This window comes from Drosophila kikkawai, chromosome 3L (genome assembly GCF_030179895.1).
Source record: "Drosophila kikkawai strain 14028-0561.14 chromosome 3L, DkikHiC1v2, whole genome shotgun sequence".
Lineage (NCBI taxonomy): Eukaryota > Metazoa > Arthropoda > Insecta > Diptera > Drosophilidae > Drosophila > Drosophila kikkawai.
In genome coordinates, this window is record NC_091730.1 from 5189143 (window position 1) to 5200498 (window position 11356).

At 46.6% G+C, this 11356-nt stretch overlaps 1 protein-coding gene across 4 annotated transcripts; it reads left to right on the top strand.

Annotated features, from left to right (window-relative positions):
* Positions 1-229: 229 nt before the first annotated feature.
* On the top strand, positions 230-11032 carry BtbVII (BTB-protein-VII). Of its 4 annotated transcripts, none has more exons than XM_070285808.1 (7): positions 230-359; positions 1383-1971; positions 2033-2711; positions 2806-3053; positions 3141-3249; positions 8686-9893; positions 9964-11032. In XM_070285808.1, exons 2-7 carry the CDS (start codon positions 1801-1803, stop codon positions 10354-10356), a joined length of 2808 nt encoding a protein of 935 aa, XP_070141909.1. In that variant the 5' UTR covers positions 230-359; positions 1383-1800; the 3' UTR covers positions 10357-11032. The 4 variants fall into 4 exon arrangements, with proteins under 4 accessions (XP_070141909.1, XP_070141912.1, XP_070141910.1 ...); XM_070285809.1 differs by lacking the exon at positions 230-359 and adding an exon at positions 874-1298; XM_070285810.1 differs by lacking the exon at positions 230-359 and adding an exon at positions 874-1289.
* Positions 11033-11356: the final 324 nt, after the last annotated feature.

The following is an 11356-nucleotide window of genomic DNA, read 5'->3' on the forward strand; positions in this document are numbered from 1 at the left end:
CCAAACCTTGTTTTCTAATGTATTTTCACCTTCGATTTTCTTGAAAAAAATCGTAGAAAGCGACGAAAAATATTACGAGATGTCTTGTTATCGATATTTCTCAAATGTCAACCTGACAACTCTTTTTAATAAATTTCACCATATTTTTTGTTCTGTGCAAATATATATGTCATTATTTAAGTTTTAAAAATAATAATAATATTAAGAATAAAGTCCCTTATTTAAAAATACAAAATATATTGTTATTTTGATATTTTATAATATTTCAGTATATATCATTCAAGCCGTTTGGTATCTTCTGTCCTCCGCGCTTTGGTCACACTGCTTTCCAGAGTAATAGAGGAATAAAGAAGTAAAACGTAAGAATTTTCAACTACATTTTTCGCCAACAAATAACGAGGGAAATTATGTAAAAAGTGGAAAAACATATAGCGCAACCGATCCGGCGACCAAGTGAATTAAAATTGGTTCAGTGCGCCTGTTTTTTGGTGTTGTTTTCCTCCCGAATGTTTCGAAAGGCGCGCGCCATTTTGTTTTTCTCTGTTTTCTTTCTGCAAAAAAAATGCAACAGCAAAAACCTACCACAAAAAAAATAGTTAATCTTTTTGCCCATAAACAAGACTGGCGCAGAGGGAAAAGCGAGTGAAAGAAAAACATGTGGCGGAGCGCCAGTTTGTGTATCAGTTTTATGCCTATCCTATACGAAAATAACGCGCGACATCACATAAATAAATGCCACTGAAAATATCGATACGATGAATAAACGAAGCAGCGATTAGTACGTCGGCCGGCTGTCGTCGTCTGTGTGGGTGAGAGAGTGAGAGAGGTTCGTGGAGGGGCGGCAGAGTGGAGTAGGATGGGGGCTAGAGTGGGGCCAGGCGCGGACGTGATAATTACGTCATAAGAATCAAAGAAAATTCAAGGTCTAAAGCGCTACAGCGCTAATACACAAAGCTATTCGGTTTCGTTACGTTCTCGGTTTATCAAAAATAAAACTTTGGCCAGAGCCAGCGCATCAGCCACAGCAGTAGCAACAAAAACAAGTACCCCTGTGGATGAGTAAATGTGTGTGTGTGTTGTGTGTGCGTGCGTTTCGTCGTTTTCGCGACTGTATAATTACATACACACGCAGCGTTGTTGTTGTTGCTCCCGCTGTTGTTGTTTGTGGTTTTTGTAAGCAGCGCGCAGCTGTGATACAGAAGAAACGGTGAAAACGAAGAAAGCGGGAGTGCGAGAGAGGGAGCAGGAGCAGCAGCAGAAGGAGCGGGAGCGACGGAGAGCACAACAAAGTGATTTCTGTAACCATTGAGCACATTTCGATAATTGTTTGATTTATTTTCGAGTCACCAACACCATAATACCATTCCTTCGTTTTTTTGCAGTGGCTCGCGATGCGTGCGGCATAGAAGTCGTCACCCTTCCCCTTTGGAACCCCGAACCCCCGACAATACACACACTCACACACCTATGAAGGCGCCCCCGAAGAAGAATACTGCTCATAAATATTAATTAAGCCAAAAACAAACAAGAAAAGCAACAAGAGAAAAACAAAAACAAAAGGAAAAAAAATTAATATAAAGAAATCAATAGAGCGGCAAAAAAGCGCCGACGGACGACGGGAGGCGATAAAAAGTGTTATCAGTGTGAATTAAATTGCTGCCCCGCCAGATAGAGGAGGCAGAGGCGCCGGAGGAGGAGAAGGTGGCGTCGCTGTCGACGTCGGCGTCAGCCGCCAGCGTTGCAGATTGAGATCGGGATCAGGAGCGGCAGAGAGGAATCTAAGAAGCACCCAGCACAATCATGTCGGTGCAGCAGTTCTGCCTGCGCTGGAACAACCACCAGCCGAACTTTATCTCGGTGTGTTCCTCCCTTCTGCACAATGGCACCTTGGTGGACGTCACGCTGGCCGCCGAGGGACGGCAACTGCAGGCGCACAAAATAGTCCTGTCCGCATGCAGTTCGTACTTTCAGGTGAGCTTGGGGATCCCATGGCACGCAGTACTCATAACTAATCCCTTTGCTTCCCCCGCAGGCTTTGTTCACCACAAATCCGTGCCAACATCCCATTGTTATCCTCAAGGACGTGCAGTACGATGACTTGAAAACTATGGTCGATTTTATGTACTATGGCGAGGTCAATGTGTCGCAGGAGCAGCTGCCCCACATCTTGAAGACCGCCGAAATGCTGAAGATTAAGGGTTTGGCGGAGATGCCCACGGATCCGGCCAATCTAACCAAATCTGATAGCAAGTCCTCTAGCGACGGCACGGAGTTGGTGGGTGGTGCCGGCAGTGGCGTGGGTGCAGGAGCCGGGAACTCGGCTGGCAGCTTGGGAGCGGTTAGCGGCAGTAGCAGCGTCGGCGATTCGCTCTGGAGCAGTAGCGAAGCGCAGCAGTTCCAGCAGCAGCAACAGCAGGCGCAGCAGCAGCATCATCACCACCAGCAACAACAACAGCAGCTGCAGCAGCAAGCGCAACAGCAAGCGGCACAGCAGCAAGCGCAGCAGCAAGCGGCACAGCAGCAGGCGGCGCAACAGCAGGCGCAGGCGCAGCAGCATCATCACCACCACCACCATCAGCAGCAGCAGCAACAGGGACAGACCCAGACGGGGCAGACGCACCACCATCAAATGCGACGCACTCCGTCACCATTGAGCGCCGGCACATCACCTGCCACAAGGCGCAAGCGGCTGCGTAAATCCTCGAATAACGGTGAGTTGGAATTGGGTAAAGCATCGTCATCGAAAGTTTTTGCTATTTTTTAGCCAGAGTGCAAGCATTGAGTAATGCTTTACCTTATTTACAGGCTCTGGCGAACGAAACAATACCGAGGAGCAGCACCACAACAGCTCTCTGGACGCGGGCAGTGGCACCGGCAATGCTGGCCTCAGTCTCGCCCAGATGAGTCAAATGTCCTTCGGCGCTGGCGGTGGCCTTGCCGGACATTCGCTGCACGCGGCCAAGCTGCTAAAGGAATCGGCGAATGCCGACCTGGAGCAGCAGCCTCAGGACTCGGATCTGGACGATGGCCATGGACACATACATATGCAAATTGTAATGAAATTGGTCACGTTAACCTCCTCACCCTCTCTGTCCCCATTGGAGCAATCAAAACTAAATGTTACCTTTCTTTAACTGCAGAAACCCGAAGTGGATATTGGCGGCGTGAATCAAACGATGCCTCTGGACATCTCTGGCGCCACCACACCATCGGAGCACGATGCGCCCAACTCTCAATCGTCTCACTCGGGTAAGTTTAGTCGCTCGCTAGATTACCGGTGCCCGCACACAAAAAAAAACACACAAACCTTTATACCATTTCAAAAATCTCATTGCTCATTTCTGGTAGGGAGAATTCATTCTATTAGCTCTAATAACTTGATCTTTATCGTTGTTTTCATTTCGTTTGTCATTTTTATTTTAAAAACCCACAAGCACACAGGGATGACTCTACTGGGAGGTTTTGAAAGTGTAATTTTTGGAAGGATGTGCAGTAAGCTTGCCATTCGGAGAGCTTTAAAACGAAATAGCACACAACAGGTCTTGTTTAGCCTCGGTTTAGTCAAAACCTAATATAACCATCCTAAATGTTGGGGTTATTGATTGATAGGTATAGAATTTTCTTAAAAAATAGGGGTGAGAAGGTATATCGAGGGGAAAAAATACGATATAGGGACAAGAATATTGCTCTCAATTTTAAAACAAAAATATCGTAGTTTCATATGTTAAAATTTGGATTATTAAGAACATTAAGAACAAATATTTAACTAATAAAAATAAAAGTTAATTAAATTTTCTTTGAATCGATTATATTTAAAAAATGTGTAAAACTAAAATGTGTCTGTTATATAAAACAAAATCTATTTAACCCCCCTCTCATTTTATAGATTTAAATATCGATGGAAAATCAATTTATCGCTCACATAAATAAAAAATACCCGATATCCAAAATATATAAAATAAGTGCGATTAAGCAGGGGTTAAGCACTCTCACAGTCACCCGCTCACCTCTCAAATAAATCCGAATCAATCTACACCCTCTGTGTGTACTCTCGATTCCCACATCGATATAGGCTCACGAACTCATCCTTCATTATATATCCTTCATTAATATATATATCGCTCACACACGAACGGTGCCATTTCGAAACAAATTTCAGTACACAGCGCTTGGAGAAATGAATGCTAAAGCTAAATATATATGAGAACTTGGCATAATACCGATATTATTACCAATCTTACCGATTTCTTACCGACTAAGTGCAATGAAATGTGCAAATATTTGTAAAAGTGCCGAACATTTTCTATGTTTAACAACTATTTATTGTGTATTGTATTCCAAAAAACCAACTGAAAAAACAGAAACCTGAATGCCTGAACTTGGGAATGGGAGAGAGCTAGCACAGAGTCCAAAACAAAAAAACAAAAACTTCCAAGAACCTAAAGCCTTTGATTTTATTTTACGATTTGCGTTCACTTTTGCGTTTTTTGTTTTTAGTTCTTCTTGTAATTATTTTGTGGGAATTTTCAAAGAACAGCGGTTTCCAATGATAATGATTTAGCCTTAGCAATCTTTCCTCTACTACTACTACTGCCTATCTATGTACCTATCTAAGACCTGCAAAACTATAAGCTGACCCCCGAGACCGATACCGATACCGATACTGAGACGCAGACTAAGACCCAGACTAGAGCTAGGAGAGCGATCTCTCATCGAACTGCAAACAGTACAAAGTACCAATCTTTCATACGCTGTCTCTCTCTCTCTCCCCTTCCCAGGTCTGCAATGGACAGTTGTCGATTCCAATTATCCGCGCTTCTCCCTGCCCGCCTGCCAGTCTGCCAACTTGCTGGGCAACGGCGGTGGCGGTGGCAGCGGCGGTGCCGGCAGCCAGAGCAGCGGCGGTGCCAATAGCGCTGGCGGCGGTGCTAATAGCGACCAGCAGCGCCAGCAACAGCACGAGGCCCAGCAGCAGCAGCAGCAGGTAGCCACACAGCAGCAGCAGCATCTGCAGCAGCTGCACTACCAGCAACAGCAGCAGGAGCAGGCCGCCGCAGCTGCCGCCGCTGCTGCTGCCGCAGCCTCTGGCCAGACCTATTCGTCGCAGATCATCACCGTGAACAACCTAGTCAGTGGCTATGCGACGGCAGCCCAGAACCTATCCCCCACCTCGCCCAACGAATCAAATATGGTGCAATCGGTGTATAGCCAAGGACCGACGCCCACCCAATCGCCGGTACGGTGCGGAACGGGTGCAGCCGGCGGCGGCGGTAATGCAGGCAATGCCAATGCTGGCAACGGCAACGCCACGGGAGCGGGAGCCAATCAAGTGGTGAAGCGCAAAAGATCTGTGAATCCGCAGGGCGATGAGAATTTTATCCGTGCCCTGGAGGCGGTGCGAACGGGAGGCATTGGTTTCTGCAAGGCTGCCCGGCTGTATGGCGTCAACAATCGGACATTGTGGCTGGAGTACAAGAAGCGTGGCTATCCGGTGTCGCGGCCGAGCATTAAGGCCCGCGTGGTCAAGCAGGAGCCGAATCTGTCGCCTTCGCCCACTCCATCGACGAATCCCGGCGATGATACCACCGAAACGCTTAGCATGCAGATACCACCGCAGGCGGAGACACCGACGCCGTCCTCCCTCATGTGCACACCGCATCACGCGGGCATTGGCGGCGGTGGCAGTGGAGCTGGAAGTCTGCCAGGTGCAGGCAACTCGCATCCGGCTATTGGTGTTATGAGTTTATTCGATCCGCGTTACATGGACTCGCCGGGTAATGTGCACTCGATGTCGAGGCAGCGGTACATCGATGCCACCGGCGGCGGGGCGGGCACTGGTGCGGGAACGGGTGCCGGCACTATCAATGTCAATCCAACCACCGCCATGAATCTACAGAGTATTAACTTTAACTCGATATAGAATACGATGATTTCGAGCCAGGCGGCGGGAACGGCCACTCTGCTGCAGGCAGCCGCCGTGATGGCTGCCAGCGAACCAGCAGGAGGACCAGGAACGACGACGGAACCCCTCAGCATATCAGCCATGCCCGTCTCCATGCCCATGGGCATGGCCCACAGCTTTCTCATCAACAACTTTGTGACGGTGGCCGCACCGACAACGATGAGCAGCGGTGGCAGCGCAGGCCTCCAGTACTTGGAGAAGTCGTAAGCCTGGCCTTGGCACCTGACACCTGGCACCACCCCCCATAATCGATCGATATACAGGTATTAGAGCAAACGGCAGCAAATATAGTGTACATAGCGGACCGCTTTTACCGAGTGGCAGAGTGGCAATAGGATAATGTCGGCGAGGATCCGATATAAAGGATAAAGGATACCTGCGCCGAGCTGAGCTGAGCTAAGCGGAGCAGGATCAGAGGATACGGAAGGGAAAGGAATGAAGGCGAACCGGCCGCACTTGTAATAATTTTCTTAGAACTTAATTCCTTTTAAGCTTAAAGTTTTTGAACCCTACATTTTTACGATTGTTAACTAAGCAAAATCGGTAGTACAGATCTTCGATATATATATATATGAATATATATTTAGCTATATTACGTGTAAAAGAATATTGTAAATGTACATAAATTATACAATTTTATATTAGTGTTAATCCGAAGCATGCAACATAATGATTTGTAAAGCGAACTGCAGCCAAAACGTGGTGCCGGAATCAAACCTTGCGGAATATCTGTTCCATAATCCAATCAAGCAATGGACGAAACCAAAAATTCAAACTGTAATTTTAATTAAATAAGAACCCGTGTAATTTCATTGGCAACTATAGAACTCTAAATTAAATTTTGATTTCATTTTATACCAGAGAGCTCGTAAGGTTTGGTTCACGTTGAAAAGGGTATCAAAGAAGCATCGTAGATTGGCCTCTTCTATTCACCTATTCTCTCTTAAGCCCGGTATGAAGGGGCTTTTTTTCATTTCTCTCTTGCACTCGCAGCATACTCTCTCTTTAAAAAATGTTTGAATTTCGTCTCTCTTAGAAACAAAGAGAACTGGAGCCCTATTATGTTTCTAGTCGGTAGCTCTGCAAGAGAAGAGTGATCAAAGCGGTTGAGCCAGTCCTACGAGCTCTGTTGTATATGCAGGACCTTCTGGCGCCTCAGAAATAAGTTTCTCCTTCTTCTGCACTTGTGTTACAATAGCAAATATATCAGTATCTAAAGGGGGTACTCCTCCCAGGAGAAGTTCTCTGTACAGTGGAGCAATAAACACATTTGAAAAACATCGAGTAATCATGATCAGAGAGAGTATAAAGGGAAACCACAATAGACTAAGATGGGAAGAGGAGCCATGTATGATATATTATATATGTATCGATGCAATATGTAATGTATATATATTTATGTATCTGTGAATCTATACAAAATTCCACTAACTTCTAGATTAGTTTTTCAACGGGTTTTTGGTTTTTATATTCATACTTTTCCTTTTGTTACCGAAATTCAAACAACATATCCTAGAGGGGCATCTTGATTTGTTTATTTAACCGATTACTTTGTACATATATTAGCCATGTACATATATAGACGAGGCGTAATCGGATTACCAGAAGAAGATACAGAATCGAAACTTAAAGATAACACTCGTAACCACCCAAAAATCCTAAACGGAGACTGCAGCTAAAGGCAAAAAAATAAATAGAAGAAACCAAAACACAGAAACGGATACGATAACCATTACGAATAGTGCGTGTGTGTGTTTTTAATACAAATCCATATACAATATTGTAACTAAATAGAGAACTTTTTATATATATTGTGTCAAGGCATACTAAGGACTAAGCGTGATTTGTTAGAAGTCATAGAGTAACGTAAACTTTGATAATGGACTTTTAATACACACACTCACTCGCCCACAAACACACACATACCAAACGATACCACGAAGGATGACAATGACATGACCAGGTCCCAGGGTCCCCCCTATTCTGGGTGTCCACAGATCCACACAGACACAGAAACAACGCGAAAATAGCAAAGAAAACAAAAATAAAAGAAAAAAACAATAAGCAAATATATTAACTAACTCTGTTTCCTACAATTGCAAAAAGTACCAATAACTACGCTAGAGTTATGTGTGTTAAATATATATATAAATTATTTAAAATCAGCGCAAGTGCATATAAACGAACCGATTGTAATATAAGTTGCATGTAAAATACCAACTAAAACCGTAATGCGTAATGCGAGCCCCAAGACGAATATCGTCGAGATGGAACGAACATTCTAGACTGTAGTTCGATGTGCAAACGAAACGAATAAACTTTCAAAACTACAACGTAACTCCACCACCACCCTGCTTTCCTCTCTTCACTTCATTTTCACAAGTCTTTTCTCTACAAAAGAAAATCTAGAAAAATGCACGGTTGCTACTTGTGTAAAGGAAAATTCATACGGAAAAGGGTTCAGTCTTGGGAGGTTTAAGGGCTTACAAAATAATGGGTTTTAAATCGAATTCGATGCTTAAAAATAATTTGAAAGCTGTAAATAAAGAATTATTAATTATAAAGGAAGGGGTTTAGTCTTGGGAATCCAGAAAATCCAGAAAAAACTCTGAGAACCTACTAGTATACCGAAAGCCCTCCTGAAACCAAGTAATAGCCGTGCCCAGGAATACCTTCTTCAACAATCAATCTCTAATTTACAATTCAATCCCAATCTCTTGCAGAACCGAGTCCAGCACATGCTCCTCATCCGTCACATCCGCCATTGGCGGCTGCCACCAGCAGCAGCAGCGGTGGCAGCGGCAGCTTTGAGCGTTCCTTCAGCATCGGTGGCGTTGGCAGCGGCGACAATTGCGATCCGGACGCCACGCCTAGTTCGCCGGTGGTGATGGGCACGAAACGCAACCGGGTGCTCACCCGCCAGCCGAGGGTGAAGCGGGACAGCGACAGCATCTCGTCTACGAACCAAATATCCCCGGACACGGCGGCCACCACCCTGGACTTTGATCCATTTAATGCTGCGGGAGCTGCCACGAGTGTGACGGCCAGGGATTATTCCACCACGGGATCGCACCATCTGCACCAGCACCAGCCGCCGGCACACCAGCAGCAGCACCATCACCATCATCTGCTGACGGTGCCGCCGCGGATCGAGCGTCATGCCTCGGAGCCAGCGCCCAGCCTGGGCTCCACCACGCCACACCTGCTCAGCGTGCCGTCCAGCACTCCGTATCTCATCAAGCAGCACTCGGATCCGCTGCTGCCCCGCCAGTCCACCCTGCACATAGCCGGCTCCAGCTCTGGAATCACTGGCACAAATCCGTATGCTCCGCTGCACCGCCAATACTCGCATCCGCTGTCGGGGAGCAGTGCCAGCTATGTACCACCGGCGACACTCCACCATCCGCACCACATTTCGCTGCCCGAGTCCATCTACGCCTCGGGTTCACCGCCACCGGCCGGCTCCTCGCAGTACCTGGTACCCACAAGAGTGGTAGCCTGTCCGGCGGTGTCCAGCGAAACGGCGGCCACACCCACGAATGCCAGTCCTGGCTCCTCGTCGGCGGTGGCAGCTGCCGTGTCCGTGGTTACCTCACCCACTTCTGGACTTCATAATAGCAGCAGTGGCGGCAGTCGGCAGTCCTTTTCCCCTACCTACGCGGGTGGCTCGGAAGGAGGAGCTCCAGAGCGAAGATCCCCACACTCGCCGACCATTGCACGAATACAGATTGTGGAGCGGAATAAGGGAGAGGCCGCCAATGGGGGCGGTGGTGGCGGGGGGTCGAGGCTGCGCAATTCCAAATCCGCCTCGGGCTCCATGAGTGGCAGTCATCTACATCCCGGCCAGGCCACGATGAGCAGTTCATTCGAGCATTTGCCCACGCTGCGCGTCAAGAACGAGGAGCTGCAGCGATCGGTGTCATCTCCGCAGGTGAGTTTCTCTTAGGATTCCATGTTACTGAAGTTAAAGACTCATCCTGACCCTTTTTATTTTTTGGTAGACCCAACGGGAGATCATTACCCTGGAGAATCCGCGTTCTAGTCATTGTCCTGTCATCCGGCCGGGTCCGGCGCTGGGCTGCAACTTCTGCTGGAATACCATCGATGGGCATGGCCGAATTTTGCGACGCAAAACGAAATACCATTGCCCCGAATGCCAGACGAATTTATGCATTGTGCCGTGCTTCCAGGAGTACCATGCGCGGCTCGACAATGAGACGGCCGCAGCGGCGGCGAGTTCAAGCGGAGCGGCAGGATCCGGGGAGAATCAATTGCTCAGCAGCAGCACGGGATCGGGTTCGGCCAGCAGTAGCAGTGGCAAGGCATCGCCGTATGTTTCAGGCAGCAGTGGAACGGGCTCGGCTCGGCCTTATACCAAAACGGAATCGATATAATCAACATCAGGAGCTGGAGCCCGCACATTTGTATTTGTGGCAGGACGGCCGCCAAGGGGATGACCCTAAGCCTAAGGATCACCCGGATAAGCGGTCGGCTGTCTGTGGAATTTGTTTTTTTGTCAGCAGGAAGAGCGATTGATCGAGGGATCAATCAAACCTGCATCGAAATTTTCATTTGTTGTCCAGTCTGTGCATCCTGGAGACATCCAGGAGCACAGAAACTGGCAAGGGCGGAGCAAAGATGCAAAGCCGGAGATTTGTTTTTTGAGACGTGCCCAAGAGTACGCAAAAAAGAAAAGAAAACTTTGGGAGCTACTCCGCGGAGTAGCTCGACTTTTTTGTAGAATCGCTAAATGTAAAACTATGTTTATATGTGTATGTACCTATATGTATATGTGTATGTTATTGTACAAAAAAAAGAAAAAAAAAAAACAAAACAAAACGAAACAAACTAAAAAAAAATCATAAAAAAATACAATTAAAGAAAATAACGTTGACGGCGGTGCAGCAGCCAAGCGGTGCGACTTCTGAAGCTCGAATTACGATTAGGTTTTCACCAAGTACAACTACGACTACAACAACAACTAATCCTCACCCAAATCCGACCCGACCTCGGTCTATACTTAAGTACGTCCCAGCACCATTTTGCCGGGCACCGCTGCGCAGGCGCACGAATTGTCAAGAGGCCCACAAGAAACTACAATTGTTTTACTAAATGTTTTATATGTAACATATAAATGATATATGGGACAGGCGCATAGGGATCATCGATCCCCTGGATCGGGTTCTCGGGGCTGGTCTAACTCTGAGTGTAAAGTACTATATATTGTAAACGATAACGAAATAAAATAAATGCTTGTGACGACGAAAGAAGCAAATCGAATGGATTTAATGGAAGAAACATCTGATTTTAGTTTTTAAAACATTTAAGGAATGTCTGGTTAAATGGTAAATAATGCAAGAAATCGTAACTTATTTTTGAAATTATTATTATCCT